Genomic DNA, 22,719 nt, shown 5'->3' with positions numbered 1-22,719 from the left:
TTTCTAACTTTGAATAAATTTGATTTATTCAACCTAGATGCCTTCATCATCCAAGAACATGTATTAGAAATACACTTCAGGTGATAACTGTTTCAAAATCAAGAAAATATAAAATTAAATTTCATACATCAAAAAAATTCAAAATAAAAAAAAAAAAACTTAAAATAGTAGTGCAAACTTACTTTGATGCATTACAAAGCTCAACACGAAAACTGAACTTTTCAACAAGTCCAACATGCCTCATAACCTCCTTCAGTGTTTCCTTATTGTTGTAAACTTGATCCTCAACAACAAATAGGTTTGAATGGTCACTTATTATATTATCACCACCTTTATTATTCTCATTGATAACTCCTTCTAAATTCATTCTGATTAAACGAATAGAATCATTGGAGTATATATCAACGTAATTATTTGTCAATCTAACATCACAATTGATTCTATCAGTATTAATAATACTATGACCTTCATTATGCATCTCATGATCTACCAAAGAGATGCACAAAGGATATTTTGAAAAGAAATCCAAATTAACCTTTTTCTGATATAGAAAAACATTTATCCCAACATCATTATGAATAGTAATAGGTAGACACATATCGTTAAGAACATATTTTATCTCAATAAAATTTATATTTTCTTCTATATTAAGTTGAGTTATTATTGCATTAACTAAACCAATATAGAGAGTAGACGCATCATATATGATGCCCTCCATTTGAAAATTGACGTATTTTCCTGTTTCACAACATTAAAATAATATTTTAGAAACAAAATATTGTACTATTGCAAAAAAAATTTCAGACACAATTGATACATGTTTCATACACATTTCATTCACTAAAAAAATAAACTTTAGACTTCATGTACGCTATACAAAACACACTGTCTCTTTCAATTAAAAAAATTGCAAGCTGTATTACAGATAATACAGTTAACAAAAAGATTTAACACTGTTTTAAATTTAAAAAATGACAAATCTAAATAAAACCAACAATTCATAATTAAAAGAAACAAATTATAACTAAAAACTAACCCGAAGAATTTCACTTTCCACCATGTTTAATTAAAATTGACACAAAGTTATCCATAAGAACTGAAATATGTACTCCGAAAATAATATTGATTTCTTGGGGGGAAAAATGAATTATATGTTAAAAGAAATTTCAAAATAATAGAGAAATTTTTGAAGGAAGAATAATTGTAATGCTAATAATTTATCTAGCTTTAAATTAACTCAATAAAAAGGTAAACTATTCAAATTCTCAGGCATGCAACATTCAATAAATGCACTGTCAAAAATAACTTAATAAATGTTGTCATATTTTTTAATCATTAAAACTAATTACTCATTATCACCTTATCTACTTAATTTTTAATAACAATTACTTTTAATAAATTATCATTAAAAATATAATTACTAATAAAATGTTATAGAATGCAATATAAAATGTTATAAAATAAAATTAAAACTTAAATACCATAACTTGATAATAATACTACATATAATGATATATGTGAATTTTACTCATATATATCACTAATATATGCTAATATCTTTAATTCATAAATTATTTATTTTATGTCTACCCAAGACACTCTCTGGATTCCCCAATATTTTCCCAAACAAATCTTCGAGAATCCCAAGATATTGTACTAGATCAAGCTTGCCATACTTTTTCTCTTTGGGTAAAATAATAGTGACAAAGCAACGTGGGGCATTGAAGCTACTTGGAGTAACATGATAACTACTGTATTATATTTGTTTGCAAAATGGAGTATTGAAACAGACGTGACAAGCTACTGCAAGCATTTCTTTACAAAATTTTCAGCAACTTTACATTTTATTATTATGATTTATTTGTCAAATATTTTTTAATTTGGTATCTTTTTAAAAAAGAAGATAATTTTACTTTTTCGCATTATATTTTCAATTTGAAAAGTGTAATGAGTAATATATTTGAGATTTTATCTATTAATATGGGTAAGATGAATTCACTATCTAAATTAACGTTTTCTTAATATGTTTGTAAATCATAATTTAACAAATAAAAAATACAGGAGATTATTATTCATCATGTGGGGTTCATGACTTGTCCACATTGTGGCAGAGTTATATGATCCTAAAGGTCATAATTCAGTTGAATTCCTTTATGAGAAAAATATATTAGAAAATAAACTAAAATTGTTTTTTTATATTAAAAACATAAATCCCTTAACATAAAATAAAAAAATGAATTTAGAAGTGGCTTAGCACGGTTCAAACTTTAGTTACTCAGTCCATCTCTAATTTACTATTTTATTCATTCGGTAGCAGATCTTTTATAATTGAGCAATTTGAATTAGCTCTGATTTGTTTAAAAAATGTTATTTGGGGACAATACGTGGAGCAATTTAGTATAAATTGATATTAATTACTTAGAATTCGATAACCTAAAACATTTTTCATCTGAAATTTTACATCATAATAATCCACCATTCCAAATAGTTAATGAAAAAAAAAATTGTTTGAAACTGACTGATTGTACAACTAGTTTTCAAATACGTGATCCCTCCTTTAAATTTGATAAAATTGCTTCACTCGGAATTCTATTATGAAATTTTCTATGTTTTTGAGTAAATATGAACTGATTCGCTAACATTTTTTTGTTTCTTGAATTTCCTATATTAAGGTTAAATATTACTCTAAAATTAAAACCAAAAAAAAAAGTAAGTCAACCCACAGAAAAAGTAAATTTATTTAGAACACCTAATAATCAAGAGGGAGAATATTAAATTCCAAGGAAACTATGTTTTTTTCCTTGGAAGAGATGTGAATATATTTATAACGATGAATAAGGGATTATAATAATGGCAGTACTAGTATTATTAATAGGAGTATAGTATTTTATGATGGAGGAAAAATTCAAACACAAAAATACAAAAACCTCACTTCAATGTGTCCTACAAAGATGAATAATTCCAAAAAGTCATCAACCTTTTTTTCACAAATCCCCCTTTCAATTATCCTCACCACTCATTTTTTTATTCTACATTCTTTGTCATGTGATGTGATGAATGATCATGCTTCAATTCTCTTTCGTATCTGCAATACCAATTAATCATACATCTTCATATTCATCTTCATCTTCCATGTCTTCTAAGCGCTCAATTTCTGAGTTTACTCCGGTCTCAGATGAACCTCAACTTCTTACTAAACGGCCCCGAAATGAAAGGGGAGAGGAAGAGGAAGAAGAAGGTGAGGAGTTACTTCTCGTTGACGCCGATTCCATAGGTCTTCGCCTTCTCGGTTTGCTCCTTCAATGCGCTGAGTTTGTTGCCATGGAGAATCTCGATGAAGCTGCTGATTTATTACCGGAAATCGCTGAGCTTTCATCGCCGTTCGGCTCATCGGCTGAGCGAGTCGCTGCTTACTTCGCTGAATCTCTATCGGCCAGAATTATCAGTTCTCATCTCCGATTTTATTCTCCGCTTAACCTCAAATCCCTAACTCTCACGCATTCCCAAAAACTCTTCACCGCTCTGCAATCTTACAACACAATAAGTCCGCTCATCAAATTCTCTCACTACACAGCAAATCAAGCTATTTACCAAGCATTAGAAGGTGAAGATCACGTCCACGTCATCGATCTCGACATCATGCAAGGTCTTCAATGGCCAGGATTGTTCCAAATCCTCTCCTCTCGATCGAGAAAGCTCCGTTCCATCAAAATCACCGGCGTTGGATCCTCCATGGAATTACTCGAATCCACCGGCCGTCGACTCACCGAATTCGCCAGCTCATTCGGACTTCCGTTCGAGTTTCAACCGTTTGAAGGCAAAATCGGACACATCACAGACCTGAATCAACTCGGAGTCAAAATTGGGGAAACTACCGTTGTCAATTGGATGCACCATTGCCTCTACAATATCACAGGGAGTGATTTAGGTACTTTCCGATTGTTAACTTTATTAAGACCGAAATTGATCACACTCGTTGAACAAGATCTGAGTCACGGAGGAAACTTTTTGAGCCGATTCGTTGAGGCATTGCATTATTACTCAGCCTTGTTTGATGCATTGGGGGATGGATTGAGTGAAGAGAGTGCAGAGAGGCATACAGTGGAACAGCAGTTGTTCGGTAGCGAAATTAGGAATATTGTAGCGGTAGGTGGGCCCAAGAGGACCGGGGAAGTACCCGTAGAGAGATGGGGCGATGAATTGAAACGAATCGGGTTTTTACCCGTTTCATTATCGGGTACTCCAGCTGCTCAAGCAAGTTTATTATTGGGGATGTTTCCGAGAGGGTATACGTTGGTGGAAGAAAATGGGTGTTTAAAATTGGGATGGAAGGATTTATCCTTGTTGACTGCATCTGCATGGCAACCTTGCGATTAAGATTGCCATTTTTTGTTGTTGTTTCAATTTGTAAGTTTTGGATGATGTTACAAATACCATAAGAAATTGGACATACTAATAAGTGAAAGTGCTCTTTGTTCACTTTGGTCCTAATTCTGAGGAGGCCCCTACACATATGCATTTGTGTTTATCATTCTTGAAAATTTTTCTTTTAAGAAAAATATTAATTGCATTGGATTAAAGAATTCTTGTCCTTTTCTTTACTAAATAATTGATGTGGAAGATTCTATTTTGTCTGTTACATCCTCTCTATTAGACCTTACATATCCTTTAAAAATATTTCAAATTAAAGATGTATTTTATGATGGCTAAAAACTAAAAATTTGACCAAAATAACTTAGAGAAAATGGTCTAAAGCCTTTTAATTTATAGTCAGATTTTCAATTGGATACTCATATGTCACGGAGTTACATTACCCTAGATTATTTTAAAATGGAGTTATTCGCTTTCTAAATGCTAAAGAATGTGTAGTTCACTCTGCTGGAGAGAGTGAGAGCAAAAACATTTTCTCTATTTCACAATAAATAACATTAAAAGGTATATGAAAAAATTAACGGTCAAAGCTACACTTATTTGAATCTTGAAATCTGGAAAAATGTCATATAAATTGAGACGAAGAAGTAAATAAAACTTTAACTTTATAAGTGTTTCTTGTATTTCATTATTAATCTTCTTTTTTTTTTTTGGTTAACTTTTTTTTGTTACCTTTTATTTTATTTTTTCACTTTTAACATTCTTTTTCTTGTTTCTCTATGATCCACCATGTGAACTTCACTCATCCATCACCAAATCTCCATCTTCATCATCCTTCCGTCATTAAGATTTAAGCCCCCTCTTACATTCAAATCATATACATCTCATACTAGCCCAACTAAAAACTCACCGGAAAAAAATATTGTTACTCCACCATGTGAAAACAGACCAATCAATCATTGTGAACCACCACTGCCCCTTTTTTTGTTTTCCTTTGTAGCTTCAAATTTTTAAAGTAGGAGATACCATAAATACAAAATTTAAAATAGTTAAGTGTCATATTTACCTCCTTTTTCAGTTATGAAAAAGCTTTAATTATCAAATATAACCTAAACGTTGAATAGTACAAAAATCTTGCAAAATTTTCATTCTAAAAATTTCTATCCAACTAAACTAAACTAACTGCATCTAAAAGTTTAATTCCAAAAATTGATAAACTTTTTGGAGCAATGAATTGTTAATGATTTTGAGTAAAGTTTTATCGATCTCGAGAGAAAAGGCAAGAGACTGTGTACAAATTGAGACTTTTAAGGATAATTAGGTGATTGTTGAAAAAATTGGAGATTTTTGAAGGTTGAATTGAGAGAAATTCATATGAGAATTGATAAAAAAAATTTTGGCTAGTGGGAGAAAATCATAGCTACATTGAACGAGTTTGAGAAAAAATAAGCAACTCCAATAGAGAAGACTCTGGCACGTAGCTGATGCCATGTCTGGAGATAAAGAGAATGAAATAATTATTTTTTATTAGATCCGTCAAAATGGGCTTAGCCCATGGCGCCGGACCTAACCCTATATTGGGGTAAGGTTGAGATAAATTTTTTCAAGCCTGTTTGAAACTAGGGCTTATAATCCCAAGCCATATAAACCCCTGACCCTTGAAGCTTGATGAAGGTCAGGTTGGGGTCGACCCATGAGCCAAAACTATTTATCTAAGGGTAACTTACAACAATCTCACTAGTATATGACTTAATTACCTAAATGTACATTATGTTGTAAAATTTCGAATCTTACAAGATTTTAGTACTTCCAAATTCATGTATCTCAGGATGCATGTACTTAAAATTAGGTTAGTTTGTTCTAAATACACTCTATCCAAGTGCATTCGCATGTATCTGGGATACATATACATATCACGCACCCTCACCTTCCTCTATTTCGCTCGCATATCTGGGATGCATCTCACAAGATACATATATGTCGCGTATCTAGTATCCTAGATATATGCTAATCACACTGAATTTTTGCTAGTGTTATTGGAATAACACCATTGCTTTCCATTGTTGATTTGAAAATCTTCTCTTTTTTACTGTTATAAAATTTTAAGTTTGAAAAAAAAAAAGAAGGGCTAGCTTGCCCTCGGTCCTTTTAGGGTTGGATTGGGACATTTTCAGGCCTTTTCAAATGAAGGATCGGCCCGCCCTAACCCATCAAATTCCTTAGCCCGTAAGGCTTGCGCTAGGTGGGGCTAGGCCAGCCCTTTTTGACGACTCTAATTTTTATACATTAAAAGAAATATATTACACGGCGGACACATATACATCATAACTTAATACGAATCTGGGGTGAGTTTCTAAAATATCTAAGGGGGTAACAGTATACTAAATTAGCGTACTATGGAAGTTCATAGACCTTTTTTATCTGACTAGTTTTCACACACCTCGATTAATTCTACAAGATACATGTCACCTTTCACCAGCAACATTTACCAAGTAACTTTGTCTAATAAGGTTAGAATAGATGAAAAAAATCCCTTGATTTTTTTTGTCCCCGCTAACGATCGTTAAAGGCTAAGACGTCTATCGATATTATCTTACTACTCTATATGAATCATTAAAATGGGCATCAACTATTTATGCCCTAGTTCATCTCCTTCATCTTCAAACTCTCTCTCCCTTCTAAATTTGTTGAAATTGGTCATGTCAGAAGAGTTCGGAATGCCAACTTTTTTATTTAGGCAAATAGTGGATGCAATTATTTTCGTTGAAAATATGATTTTTGAACAAAGAAAAGATCTGGAATTGACGAAGATACAACTACTTCACACAACAATGTGAGGTATGCTATGCAGTCTAATATGAATGAAGTTGAAGAAAATAGAGATTACTAATGTCCTTGCAAAGGAATACTCTACACGAGAGAAATGTTTTAAGAGAATAATTGAAAGAAAACAAGAAAACAATCGACCATTTGAGACTAATTTGTGGTCTCTTGTTGTTATTTATATTTTGCAAATATTGCCTAGTTTTTTAGGTTTATTATATTTTATGTACTCCTTCTTCCTTCTGTTCAGAATTGTTTGTCATGTTGCATTTTTTGAAAGTCAATTTGACTAATTTTCAAAGTTAAATTAGATCACATTAATTCGATATTTTAAACAAAAAAATTAGATATTCTAAAACTATATGAAAAATACTATAAATTGCAATTTTTTGCATATTAATATGATGAATGAATACATCTTAAAATATTAGTCAAAGTTTTTATAGTATAACTCTAAAAATAAAAACCACGACAAATAATACCGGAAGAAGGGAGTAATGTTTCTTTTGTTGTAATTACACTTTTTATGTAGTTCCTTGGTTAACTTGAGCATGTAAAATCTACCATGTCTTGCCAGGATTTGGTTGTGTACTTTCCTAATTCTATTTGCCATCAAGTTGCAAGATTCTTCATTGGTTCAAGATATAATTATAGAGAACCTTGTTGGAATTGGAGCTTTAAATTTTTTCAAGTTACGAAAATTGTCATTACGCTCTATTAGAAGATACAACTTATATTCATTTAACTCAAACATAATGATATCAAATGAGAAATCACTTGAATAAATAGTATGATTTGTGTTCTTATCATCACTAAAATAAGAATCTTCTTATAAAAATAAAAAACACTTATCAATCTACATGACTAATTGACTACTACTCGACATTGAAGTTTTAGTAAAATCCTATTTTGGGTACTCTCTCATAAGATGTTCTACTCATTGCTTTGAACATGTCTTTCAGCAAATTGTCTTCAATATGATATAATAACTCAATTTTATTGATTACTACTTACCCAAATTATGTACATTATATACTACTTGTCAGTATATTTATGAATGACAACACAAAACACACCACAATTTGTACTTTCATCAAATGATATTTTTGAGTGATAACTCAAATTGTTAACTTTATAGGGCACATTATTCATTCAGTGCAAGGAATAAAGATAAATAGATATGTAATAAAGAAAATAGTGATGGAATAAGTGTTTTGTATCTTGTTTGATTGTTATGTTTGAAATAACTTATTCTACCATTTATACCATAGTGATATAACTAATTTTTGGATAAGTAATACTAGAATAAAGTATTCACAAAAATACATAGTACACATATTTATGTGCGCTAGTACTTTTTTTTAATAGTGTTTTTGAACGATGACTTAAATGTAAACTTTATATAACACCTTTGTATTGTTAAATTATCCACGAAATCTACATCATTCACATATAATGTGCGGCTATGCGCTATCTGATGCAGAGTTTTTTAACATTATAAAACCGACAACTGCATTTACGCTTGCAATAAAATTTATGCTTTTGCAATGTTTAGAATTATTACTTTCAATAGTTGGTTCAATGATAAATGATAAGCCGCTTCGTGTGCTTACTTTCTTTTGTTCTATATATAAGAAAAAATTATTATCGTACAAGTATTGTATATAATTTAGATAATACTATGAAGGATGAATGCAGGATGAGGATATAAGGGATTGAATGGTAGGGATGAGGATACAATCAATGTGAAATGTTATTAGTAGAGCTTGCTAGAAGTGAATGCTTTGAAATATTCTATTCTTGGAACAACATACACGCTTCCCTTCACTCCATAGGGCCTTTCCTTAGAAGAAATTTATTTTCCTAGAAAAAATATTTGATCAACCAAATATGAAAAATATTGGAAAGGAATTGTTTCCGTATTACCAAACACACAATATCACCAAAAGCTTCAACTTTCAAGCCTTCATTTATAAAATAAAAAATTTCTGGCAAGAACTGATACCCTGAAATCTTCAACAATCGACGCCTTCTTAAATAAATTCATGAGCAAAATTAAATACAACATTGATTACTACATTAATCAATAAACTTGAGGGAAATATGAAAAACCAGTTCCCCAACAAACTTCCAGCCCAAACTATCTTCTATTAATATGCCAACAATAATGACCAAGTGCTAATCAAAAATCACAAAGGGGTAAAAAGAAAGTAGCCAAAAAAGAACTCCATTCTAAAAACAAGACCAAAACTGGAAAACCTTCAAACTAATATCTTTTACCAAGAATTATTCCCAGGATCACTGAAACTAGAGCAACCCCCAGAATAAATTTCAGGGGCAGGGCAGAAGATCCTTCAATGTGTTGAACTTGTGATTCACTGGAGGATGGTTGAGTTGAAGAGACTTCGGACTTCTTCTTGCTCTTTCGCTTTGTTGGTGTAGAGAGCATTTGTCCAATATCCCTTGATTTCACCTCTACCTCATCCTTTTGATCATTACTACTGCCACCAATATCCTGGAATTTTAAATTAAAAGCAATTGAAAATCATTGGTCTTTCGAGCTGTTTCACGATCATTATGGTCACATTAATTATATAATTTGCATTGCTCTCATCCTTGATAATTTTACGCAGGCATTCTTCTAAAAGACTAAAAATATAAGAGGATAAGATGTCCTCGTTCATTTAGTTACTTATTAGTTATTACAGTGTTCTTTCTTCTAATGGTTAAGCATGTGGAAGTATTCTGATGGTAAGAGTAGACTCAGCTGAAAAGATAAGGAAGTGATAGAATTAAAAAATGCAGATTCCGTTCATAGCCAGCAAATATGGTTCATGAAAGAAACTAACCTTCTGCTTCAATTTCTCCTCAAGTTCCTTGACTTGGTTTTGCAGTACTACTACTTCCTTGCTTTTGGCTTGCAGCTCCTCTGATGAGCTCTTCAAAGTAGCCTCATGTTCCAATCCCTTATTGGACATAGCTTCTTTCTGTGTTGTTGACATTTCAAATATGAATTAGTAACCAAGCTTGAAAAGTAAATTGTTTAATTTCCATACTGTAGTAGAAGAGTAAAAATCAGAAACATTTAAATTACTGGGATGGCAATATAATATTTGAAAAATGCTACTAACACGCATCTGGCTAATAATATATGTTCTTGAAAATGTTGACTTGGTTGTATATTAACTGCATAGAAATTACATTACCTCTTCTTTTACTTGTGCTTCAGCACTGCCTAAGTGATCTTCAAGCTCCTTGATGCGGCTTTCCAACTGAGACTTCTGATGAATCTCAGCCTGGAAAACTTCTAATTGACTTTTCAGAGAATCTTCACTTGACTTGATTGCTTTCAACTGTTCTTCAAGATGTGCTATGTCATTCTGATGTTCCTTCTTAGAGGTTTGATGTGTTTCATTAAGCAAGTTGTTTTCCTCCAAAATGGATGATAACTGTAAACAGTAAATATTTTTAGAATAGTGAGTTATGTAAATACATGCACCTGAAGTAATTGCCTAGTAGTATGAATGATACCATTTCAAAGAGTAGCCAGGCACTAACCTGAAGTTGTAGCTTCTGCCCGTCGGAAGTAAGCTGCTCTTTTAAGTTGTCTATAACCTGGTTTGAAGATTTAAGCTTTTCAACTGCTTCATTCTTCTCGGCAAATGCAGCTGAAACTTTGGCTTCTAAATCATTGAGTTTAGAGTCATTTGAGGACACTTCTCCCTTCAGCTTTGTGTTCTCTTGAGTTAGTCCTTCTTTCTCCTTTTCAAGCTCGGTATACTTCCCTTTCAGCTCTTCAACAACACTTTCAAGATGACGCAAATTCTTATGGCTTTGCTCTAGTTCCATTTTTTGATTTTCAGCCAGAGTAGCTGTTTCATGAGTCTGCTCTTCATATGTTTTCACCAGAGCTTCAAAAGAGTGTAGCTTATCCATTAATTCTTTACCTTCAGACTCTTTCTGGGTTAGGTTTTGAATGGCTTCGTGCATCTTTGCCTCTGTTTCTGATATGCGGGCTTCCGTTGCCGATTGAAGTTCAGAGGCTCTGGAATGTTGTTCTGTCAGTTCTGTGATGGTGTTCATATGAGAAACTAGTTGTTGAACACTGTCCTCCTTTTCTTCATGGGCTGAGCTTAACAGTTCTTCAAGATCACTCACCCTGTTCTTAAGAAGCATATTTGTCTCCATTAATTGTTGGTTTTCAGATAAAATGTCCGCAGCTTTATCTTCTGCCTCCAATATTTTCTTTTTTAGGCCCTCATTGTCAGTTTCAGATGAAGCCAGTTTCACCAACACCTGGTCCAGTTCTTCCTTCACAGCTGAAAAGCTTTCGCCAGATTTACCAATCTGCTCCTCATAACTCTTTAGCTGATCTTCAAGAGCCTTCAATTTCTCATTCAATGTTTGTGCCTCTGAATCTCTGGTAACAAACTTGCCAGATGCGTCTTGGAGTTTGAGCTCGTAATCCGTTTTCAGAGTATCATGCAATGACTCAAGCTCTATGCTTCGAGCTGTTGCTTGCTCCAAAACTCTTCCTTGTTGCTCTAACTGCTCTTCTGCTGACTTGAGCTTCTCCATCACCTCACTCTCTCTCAACCCAGTAGCATTTAGATCATTCTCAATACCTTCCAGTCTTTGTTGTGTGGAATTCAATTCATTACGCAGGATCTCAAGCAAGCCTTCCGTTTCAGCTAGTTTTTCAATTGAGTTCCTGTACACATCCTCTAAGTTTTTCTTATCCTCTGTCACACTGTTGAGACATTGACTCAATTCCTTCTCCTTCTCCTTGGTCTCTGCCAGAACAACCTCCAGGCTTGATGATTTTGTTTGGAATATCTCTACTTCTGCTTCAAGCTCAGATGCCCTGTCAGAGTGCTTCTTAGATTCTTCTTCTGCAGTCACACGTTTATTCTCCAATATGCTTATTTGTTCTTCAAGCTCCTGAATCCTATATTTCTCCGTTTCGAGCAATAGCTCCAAATCACTCGCCTTTTTGCTAGTTTCCTCTACTTTAGAGTGTGATACCAGCATCAAGTCCTCTAGTTCACGGCTACGTTGATCTGTGATATTGGCCCGATCTTCATGCTCAGCGCACTTGTCAGCAACACTTCTAAGCTCTGCTTCAAGTTCTAAATTACGAGCACTTGATTTGACCAACTCAGAATCCAAATGAGCTATCTTCTCCTCGTACTCCTGCAACCTAGTATCCAGCTGTTTCCTTTCTTCCAGGGTCTTCTCAAGGTTAGCCTGTACTTCAGAAACTTTCCCGGAGAACTCGTCTTGTTCCCTCTTGTAGACATCCTCTAAGTTTCTCTTCTCTTCAGTCACATTGCTCAGGGATTGACTCAATTCACTCTCCTTCTCCTTGGTCTCTTTAAGGGCAGCCTCAAGGCTTGATAATTTTGCTTGGAATGTCTCTACTTCTGCTTCAAGCTCAGATGCCCTGTCAGAATGCTTCTTGGATTCTGCTTCTGCCGCCACACCTTTCTTCTCTAATGTGCTTATTTGTTCTTCAAGCTCCTGAATCCTATGCTTCTCTTTTTCAAGCAATTGCTCCAAATCACTCACCTTTTTGCCAGATTCCTCTACTTTCGAGTGAGATACCAGCATCAAATCCTCTAATTCACGGCTGCGTTGATCAGTGGTGTTGGCCTGACCTTCATGCTCAGCACACTTGTCAGCAACACTTTTAAGCTCAGCTTCAAGTTCTAAATTACGAGCAGTTGATTTGACCAACTCAGAATCCAAATGAGCTATCTTCTCCTCATACTCCTGCAATCTGGTATCCAGCTGTTTCCTTTCTTCCAGGGTCTTCCCAAGGGTGGCACTTAGTTCAGAAACTTTCTCTGAGAACTCTTCTAGTTCCCTCTTCGTATCATTGCTCTTCAGTTCCGCCAGATTTATTTGCTGTTCTAGCTCCACATTCCTCTCTTCAGCTGCAGCACAGCGATTCTCCATTTCTTTAAGCTGCGATTTTGCTTCTTCTATAGCAGCATTGGATATTTGTAGCATGTCTTCGAGCTCAACTTTTTTCTGGTTGGCAGTAGTTATGGCATTTGACGATTCAAGGTGAACCTCTTCCAATGATTTCAGCTTCTGTTCCAGCTCCGCACTGTTTGCTAAAGCTTGAGAAAGAAGAGAATCTGCATTGCTGAATTTATCATCTGAAAGCTGCAATTTCACCTCTAGATCACTACATAATTCCTTCATCTGGACCACACTATTGTTTAGCTCGGCTACAGCAGCTTCAAGAGCTCCCTTTTCTGTAGATAATTTGGCCAGCTCCTCCTGTGACTCTGAGAGTTGTGTTTCCTGGCTTTTCAGTTTACCCTCAATCTGTTCCTTTAAACCTACTTCCTCCTGAAGTTTCAACTTTATGCCTTCCAACTCAGATAACTTAGCCTGAAGATCTTCTTTAGTGGATGATATTAAAAGCTCAAGAGACGAAATATTCTCCTTCACCTGAGATTCAGAAGCTTTTCTCGTGTTAAGCTCTTGGCTTAATTCATCTATAAGAGCTTCTTTTGATGCAACTTTACTCTCAATATCTTGCACTTGTGATTTTGAGGTCTCTAACTCTCCTTGAACTTTAGAAAGCTCTGAAGCTGTATTCACGAGTGCTTCTTCAACCTTCTGGTTTTCAGCAATCTTCTCATTTAGGCTCTTGAGTTCTTCTTGTAAAGAAGCCATCTGGTCTTCAACTTCTTTTGCATTCTGTTTCGACAACTCCAGCAATCTTTCAAAATCCAAGGCCTTCTTTGTCTCTGATTCTGCAAGTGAGCCACTTTGTTTGTGCAACTCCTCAAACTTTTGAGCCTCACCTGCGGAAGCCAGCAGCTCTTGTTCAAGCTCTTCCATCTTCTTCTTTGAGCTTTCAAACTCGAGACTAAGTCTGTCAAAGGCCTCCTTAACATTAACATGCTCCTTGTTATTCAATTCTTGAGCTTGCAACGCCTCTTGCAAAGCATTAAGCTCAGTGCTATATCTATTTTCTGCTTCTGCAATCTGCTCTTGCAATTTCTTGTGATCAAGTTCAAGGTCTTCAAATTTTCTTGCAGTTTCCTCCAGCTTCTCTTTTGTGAGCGACAATTCATCCTTTAACTTCACGTTTTGAGATTCAGTGTCTTTTAATGAACCAGCAACTCTTTCCAATTCAAGCTCAAGTTCTTTAGCCTTTTCTTCTGCTTCAAGATATTCTCTGCTAGAAGCTGAAATATTTGAACTGCGGTCCATTACAGACACTTTGCCCTCTGCATGAGAAGCTTCAGCTGCAGCATCTGAACCATCCTTTGATTCCAAAGCTTCCTTCTCTACTTTTATAAACTCTCCGTCAAAAGCAGACTCTTCGTGCTCCGTCTGACCTATCTCGCCATTGGACACCTGTAATAAGATGTAATCCAAACAGAAGATGAGGAAGAAAAATAAGAATTTCTTAGCCAGTATATTCAAATATATTTTATCGAACTTTAAACCAGGTAAATTACAAAAATGATTTACTTGAAATTAAGCAAATTTTTCGCCATAGTTGATGTATTAAATGTGCAGTGAGTAGAAAAAACAAAGATTGTCATAGACTATTTATTTATCGCATCATATTTGACAAAAGTGCCGTAAATTCATGTTATCGTTTCCAGTGCCACCACTCCCTAGTTACATCTAAAACGTTGAATCCATAATCACTTTAAACCGAATTTCCTACCTTAGTTGGATTCTACACAATTGTGTTTTAAATCAAAAAGTTTTCTTGAAAAAAACTCCTATATATCTATCATTTTCTTAGGAAAGAAGTTTTGGACTTTTATAAAATAGAAGATCCTTTCTTCCCTTCCAATAGTATCGTAGTGTAGTTATTAAAAAGGTTTAGTAAGGAGAGATTATTCTCTTGATAGTTTTTATGTTTTTTATATTAATTTTCATATGTAGGTTAACTGGCCAAACTATATCAAAGATTTTATTTTTTTTATCAACTTTCGAGGTTTGCAATAATTAGCTTCTGTATAACTCCTACTATTCCAATCCCAACATATCAAAAAGGAATGCCAATAGATCAAGCAACTGACAGGATGTGTAGTTTGATTAATTGTGCAAATTTAGAGGTTTCTGCTACTGCTATTCTAGACCTAACTCCTGATTCTCGCCTTGACAGAAAGAAATAACCAACATTTTGAAAATAAGATTGATCCCATTTATTTTCTGGATATAAATATAAAATATCACCAAAGTCATTGAAGAAAGTAAAGTAAAGAAGGCAAGTAACGAGCATAACCTTAATAAGATCTTCTTTGCCCTCTATCTTTTCTGAAACCAGTACCACTGGTACATCTGTGGTTGCTGTCTCTGCTTCCATGTCAAAATAATTTCACCTTGTGAAGCTGTTTAAGTATCTGGATTGATGAAAACATCTAAGTTCGTAAGGTAACGAACTAAAAAGTCTCCACTTAATTCACAATGACATTATTTTACTTCTCTAGTAATTATTTAGCTGTATGAATATGTTACGTCAGTTACAAACTTTACAACTTAGAAGGGAATGGAAGATAAATAAACGTTAGCTGTATAGATTGGCGTATATAAAAAAATACTGGCACATAATTTCGTGTCCATGTTATACAAGTATTGCACGAATTGACTTTTTTAAGTATATTTTAAGAAGCAAAGGAAATTAAAGATAGGAACATAACATTGATTTGGACATAACTTATAGTTTATCCAAATCATAAAGTTTTTTTCAATAGCCGATAGCTCTCACATCACAATAATAATGCGACTTCTTCTCTTACTTCTAAATTTTTTTTTCTTTGCTTATAGATATTCTATAATAAAATCAAAGAAAGGTAATTAGATTTTTTATTATTAAAAAAATAGAAAAGCAAAGGTAGCAAAAGGTAGATTTTCTGTTTCCGATTATAGTTTATCGGACAGGATAAAGAGGGATTTAATGGTCATGAATCAAAAAGTGAAAGCAAAAACAAAAGTGACACTGGCTCTTCAGAAAAGAAAAAATAAACAGGTGACTAGTGAGGTTTGAGACTTGTCATCTTATCTTTTTGAATTATTATTATTATATAGTATAGTATTTATTTGAACTTTTCTTCAGGGACCCAACCACATGATAGCATTACTCTATCATAACGTGCACGAATTTTTAAGTGGGACAGATACTAAAACATCCTAAACATGGAAATTGGCATTTTCTTACTTCTTGTCATCATTTGTTGCTTATACCGTGGCTTCCCTATAGGATGACAACTAATAATAGAGGTTATATTCCCAAAAATTTACCCCTTTTCACCTTAAATTGTCAAACGGGATTACAATATGTAAATACTAACAAAAGATTTATCCTTCTGCTACGGCCAATTTAGTAAAACGAAAAAGCACTAAAGTTAGGTAGGCCAGATGAGGTTTTATTCTTCTTTAGTTAAAACCTATTAGGAATATTTATCATTCAAACAATTTAAATTGTTTATATATTTATTATTGAAGAAATTTATCAACTTATATATGATTAAAAATAGTCTAAGTGTACCATAAAATAAATAACTATAGCGAGAACATCACCGTCACAAACTCTCTGTCACAGACTCACCAAAAACAATATTCTAGCTATTTCAGATGTGAAGTTATATTTTATTGCTTTGAAAAAAATAATATAGTAGTAGCTTTAATATTATTTTATTTTTGATAATATTTTCATTTTTATTTATAATTAATACTTGAATAGTTAGACATTTTATTTAATTCTATATTTACAAGATAATAAAATATGATATTTTTTATAATATGGGGTACTTATTTACATTCTAATAAAATTTATTGAGTATTATTCTTATTCTAATAAATCATATTTATTTATTACAATAAATCAAATCATTTGAAAGAAAGTAGTAATATCAATACAATTAATCTTTAAAATACTAAAATATCACATTCAGCATTATACTCCTATTTACACACCCTACCAAACTTTACTTCGGATTCCACCTTTATTACTATTATTTTCTTCGAAATTAACAACCTTTTAGTGAATTTAATAAAACTAATTTTAAACTAATCGAGTCTTGAGCGTCACGGGGTCAGAACTTTACAGTCAAAATAATGAGTTGAAAAGTAGAAACGGTTTCCATAGTGTGACGAAGCAATTCAATGAAATTTGTTGAGCCAAGTGAAAACTACTACACTATCTACTAAAATGAATACATGTGTATTGTTAAGTTTGTTAGTCCTGTTTTTTTTTTTTCGTTAAAGAAAGAAATATATTTGATAACTTTTAATTTTTTAAAAGCTCAAGTTAATGACAAGATTAGAAAATCTTTGTTTACTTTCTTAGTTTTGTTTGATTCAAAATATGACAAATAAATTGAAATTAATCGAATATTCAACACGAAATCAAATGTAATTTGCGGATGGATATTCTTCATATTTCAAATCACACTGATTTTCATTTGAAAAAAAGATGGTTGTTGATGCGACAAAATGCAGGTTATATTCCGATCTCTCTGACAAAAACTACTGTTGAGCTAGCTAGTATTAGTAATCTAAAGGGAAAATGAAAGAAAAAAAAAAATAAAAGGCGTGACTCGAGAGGCGAAAAAGCGCGTAAACAACGCAAGTAGAAGAGCACAATGATTTTGTCACTGTCTTGTAGGTCCGAATCACAATTTTTACCATTTCTACATCACAGAAGGATCCACTACTGATCAATCACTATGAATATGATCAAATCCACCATTGATGTAATCTCTCAACCACAAATTGCCAAAAAGTTAATGAGTTTTAATAATTTCTTCTTTGATTAACAAAAGTAAAACATAATCAGAAGATGTATCGCCAAGTAAGACGATCAAATTGCTTACGAAGAAGATGAAAATCAAATCATCACTTATGAACAAAGACGTGCTTCTAATAGTTTAACTTCCTCGAGATCATTGCAAAAGCACAGTGCTAATCAACGATCCAAATCGAAATAAAATTTAAACAAAAAAGACAGAAAAAACACAAATCGAGATAACTAAATGATGAGAAGAATTCGATGTTCAACCATCACAGAAAACTAAAAGGAGATCTTCGTATTAAATTCATCAATTTCGAAGCACAGAAATAAAACTATATAACTTCACAGATTCAAACATATAGACAATAATAAAACACAAAAATATACAATAACAGAGAGATCGATCGATCAATCGAGAGAAGAAAAGAAAAGAAAAACAGAGTAAATTATGAGTGCTTACCTGAGCGCGAGAGAGGATTTTGATTTGATTTTTAGGTGCTTTGCTTTTTGGAGTTAAGCTTTTGTTTGTGTTTTGAAGTTGGAAAAAGTGTGAATCAAAGAGAGAGAGAGAGAGAGAATGAAGAAAGATGAGCAGAAATTGTTGGTATTTAGTAGCAGTAGAAAGGAAAGAGGGAGGGAGGAGAGAAGCTTTTCTTTCTTCTTCTTTTTTTTTGGCTACTAGAAGAGGAGTGGGCCACTCTAAGTGGCTGTACTGTGGGGCAGGCCACTCGCAATTGGCGAATTGTTTTGTTCAAATGTTGCCCCTTCCCCGCTTTACCCCATTTTTAACATTTCCCTCTCACCAACATTTGGTGCATTGGCGCACGTCAAAAATTTCGGATTCGAGTCATAGGCATAAGAAAATCTTATTTAATTTGAGTTATTAATATAAAAAATCTTTTTAAGGGTATTATTTTTAAATTAGTTTTATAATGTATAATTTAAATTTAATTAAAACTTCAATATGAACTCTAAACATTGAATAAAAAAAAACATTTTCCACTCACTTCTCCTATTATTACAACTTCATCTATATTTGGGCATCGTAGCTCTTCAACTTTAACAATTAACACCTTCCATACTAATTTATACGATATTCTCTTTTTTTTATGCAATAGTTATAAATTATAGAAATTTTCACTACTAGATTAATTTTTTGTGTTTCTGTAATAGTATTATTATATGAGTCAATAAAGTATTTTAAATACTATTTCTAGTCAAACATTATTGTATAAATTCACAATATGGGTAAATTATTCATTCAACGGACGATGAGAAAATTCAAAAGTTGCATATATGGTGGCTAAAATTTCATTTGTGGTTTGTGATTTGTTTGTTTTACCATTCTATGTAGTAAATTATAAGAAAAAAATATTACTAATACATCTCTAGATATTAGTATTATTGTCGTAAACCCTAATAGAAAACACCACAACCAATTAATTATATATGCTTCCGAAATTTGCACTCCTCATGCCTTTTCTTTTCGTCATTGAAAGAGTCATTCCTTCTTGAAAAGAATGAGGTGAAGAGGTCGTTTTTTCATTATTAAAATGGGAATATTTTTGTAAAATAAAATTAAATAATAAGGTTAGTGTTGTCATTACGTAAAGATTAAAACAAAGTTGTGTTTGTGGAGCTGATGTGGTGACGGTCCACTTGATGACCGACCAAACCGGCCTTACTAGCTAGTCTTCTGTCCCAACGATGAAGACATTTCCCTTTTCCTTTTTGGTTTATCAATTCCTTTCGCCACCTACATTTCCTTTTATGAACTCGGAAATAATCAGTTTTACCCTTCTATCCTTCTCCACTTAAATATAATCAGGTTTATTACGTAGAATTCAAAAATTTGACATGGATCATGAGTTTCCTCGACTTTTTCCACTTGAACAAAGCTTTGGGGGTGTTATGACTTTCGATTGAAAGAAAGAAATGTATTAGCAATAAAATAGTCTTTTTAGTATTATTATTATCTTTTTATGTAATCTAATGATTAAGGAATTAATCACTTTTTCACTTTAGACGAGTAAATTTAATTAAGGAAGGGTTTTCTCTGCTTTAGACTCTTTTTTCCACCTATTCAAGGTTTACTTGTGTACCTTCTTTCTAAAGTCAAATATTACATAGTAATACCTTGAAATTTTCGAAATATTCAACATATGAATTCATAGTACACATTCAAATTTGAGATCAAATTTACGTGGTGATATATCAATTACACTAGTTAGTAACATTCTAACAGAGAAGAAAGTAGTTAGACCTTAAACCTAAAGAGTAAACATAAATGCATTAATCACTCATGTTATATATATATAATTATTGTTCACATTGTAACGCCTAGTCTCAATGCTAGCCAGCCTAAGTTTCTTTTAATTATTATATTGGTCATAGACTCTTTTCACGATAGTAGGAAATTTATACCAGGAAAGGATAACGTCTCCTCAATAATAACACAATCGTACTCACTTGGTTGTTCATTTTTACTTGTTTAATATTACAAAAATAAATTGTCATTTTTAACATATTAAGAATTAATTAAAAAAATATGGTAACATATTAAGAATTAATTAAAAAATATGATATTTGCCCTCCACATATTTAAAATATTTTCAAGACTCAAGAAGTCAAGACTTACATCAATTAATATGAATAATAATTAATATTATTAAATATATATGAGGTAGAATGTCTGGTGAAATTAAAGGTACACTACAGTAAATAGCGGACATGTTCATTTTAATTTGACATATTAATTGTGATTTCTTAAAAATATATAAAATTTAAAGTGTACAAGTAATTCGAATTATTCTCCTTTTTGTTTTTTCCTTTTTGATGTCATTAGTATGTTGTGGCCATGTTAGTTGGATTGTCATCTTTGACTCACCATGTTAGACATGTGAAATTAATCACCTAGCTTTGTCTTCAACAAGCTATGAGGCAAACTCATATGTCACTTGGTAGTGGGTGTCAAAACAATTCTAAAAAAATATCGAATCTAGCCGAATGATTATTATATTTTTTCATGTAAATATTATTATATGTTTTAATGTATAATTCATAATATCTTACCAAAAATTCGGATAGCATTTTTCTTCATTTTAATACCTAATACAAACTGAATAAATTTATATGTATTTTATATGTGAAGTTTAGAAAATAGAAAACATTATAAAATCTTCATGTTGAATTCCATTCATTGAGCATATAGTATCACTTTTTTAAGGATGATATATGCAAAGAATTTTATTTTTTAAAAAAAAAATTCGACTGAATCGTATTATTGACTCCCATACTATATGTAACTTGTTTAATTTTGATTTAGTTTCTGATGAAGTTTTCTGAAAATGATGTTGAAATTAATTTTTGAGAATATTTGTACTAATTAACTCTTGTGGAAATTATCAATGGATGTGTTAAAGAATGACAAAAGTCTCATATTGGTGGTTAATAAGATGGGTAGATTCCTTATAAGGCTTGGGCAATTCTCTTCCCTTTGAGCTAGCTTTTGGGGTATGAGTTAGGCGTAAGACCTAATTTTACATGGTATCAGAGCAGGGCCCGTCTCACTCGATGTTGGGGTTCCTCGTAATCAAAATTGTCCACGCACCAGATATAGACTCCTTATAAGACTTGGACAAACTTCCTCCCTTTGAGCTAGCTTTTTCACAAGATGTTTAATAATAATAAATAATTAGATGGTTGACTTGTATAAAATGGGTAAACAAATATGGTGTGACTAAATCATGGCCGGCTAAGCTGAACTTAGACCAGTATATAGTTCAACATTTGAGTTGAAAGTTTTATTCAAATAATAAATATAATTGGTCAATTCATCCCCCAATGACCGCCAACTTTAGGCTGCCAATTAAATTCAATTTTGGCATTATATTTTATATACCTAAGACCAAGGTCAAAGAAAATTAGCTTAAGAACCACTAAAACAAACGAGCTAATTTGGAGAGGTTTATTTGTAGGGTTTTTAGAAAAATTTACTATGAAATTATTTTGTAGTGTTTATTTTAATCCTTGCGATATAATTTATTTTGTGACGGTTTTATCGTAGAGGCTTGTGATAACCTTCGCAAATTGTGCCAATTTGTGAGGTTTTGTGAACACTGCAATTTATTATAATTTGTAGCGGTTTTATTGTGGAGGTTTGTGATAATCTCTGCAAATTACATCAAATTGTGGAGCATTTGTAAATGCCACAATTCATTATAATTTGTTACACTTGTACAAAATAGAAAATAAAAAAAAAATTAAAATATAGAAAGCACTTTAAAAAACAAGGTAATCATGGAAAGTAAAAATACAACTGATTATATGCATTACATGTTTAATTAGCATGAGAAGATCAAATAAAATTGTAAATTGAATTGTGGTATCAAAGTACAAATAATTTAGATGTTTAGGTTCATTCTCTCAAGAGAATAAATAATAGATGAAAATGTTACTCCTATAATATGTAATTGAGGTCATATATATATATATATTTGCACACACTAAAATAAAAGGTAAATTTATATGATGACAATTATATGATAATAAGCACTAGGTCAGTAAAGTTTAATATATTTCTATGAGATGAATATTTCAAAGAAGTGGATGTTGGATGTGCAATCATACAATATTAGGTAAAATTAAAAGATAACAACCTTCACCATAAGGTACCAGTAGCACGTTTTGACTTTAAAATGAGAAATCATTTGAGATCATGTAGGTATCATTTATTTTTAATAAGATTAAGA

The 22,719-nt window shown here is 32.4% G+C and overlaps 2 protein-coding genes across 2 annotated transcripts; one reads left to right on the top strand and one right to left on the bottom strand.

The window, feature by feature from the left end:
• The first annotated feature begins 2,869 nt into the window (after nt 1-2,869).
• LOC107026553 (scarecrow-like protein 23) lies at nt 2,870-4,583 on the top strand. Its single transcript, XM_015227557.2, has one exon. It carries the CDS (start codon nt 3,058-3,060, stop codon nt 4,375-4,377), a length of 1,320 nt encoding a protein of 439 aa, XP_015083043.1. The 5' UTR covers nt 2,870-3,057; the 3' UTR covers nt 4,378-4,583.
• A 4,550-nt stretch (nt 4,584-9,133) lies between these two features.
• On the bottom strand, nt 9,134-18,616 carry LOC107025777 (myosin heavy chain, skeletal muscle). The gene is made up of 6 exons (XM_015226521.2): nt 18,429-18,616; nt 15,461-15,578; nt 10,753-14,574; nt 10,401-10,643; nt 10,044-10,181; nt 9,134-9,709 (listed from the first exon to the last, which is right to left on the bottom strand). Exons 2-6 carry the CDS (start codon nt 15,539-15,541, stop codon nt 9,461-9,463), a joined length of 4,533 nt encoding a protein of 1,510 aa, XP_015082007.1. The 5' UTR covers nt 15,542-15,578; nt 18,429-18,616; the 3' UTR covers nt 9,134-9,460.
• Nucleotides 18,617-22,719: the final 4,103 nt, after the last annotated feature.

Source organism: Solanum pennellii, chromosome 7 (genome assembly GCF_001406875.1).
Source record: "Solanum pennellii chromosome 7, SPENNV200".
Classification (NCBI taxonomy): Eukaryota; Viridiplantae; Streptophyta; class Magnoliopsida; order Solanales; family Solanaceae; genus Solanum; species Solanum pennellii.
Note: the sequence above shows the minus strand (reverse complement) of the source record. Positions and strands in the feature narration are given on the sequence as shown.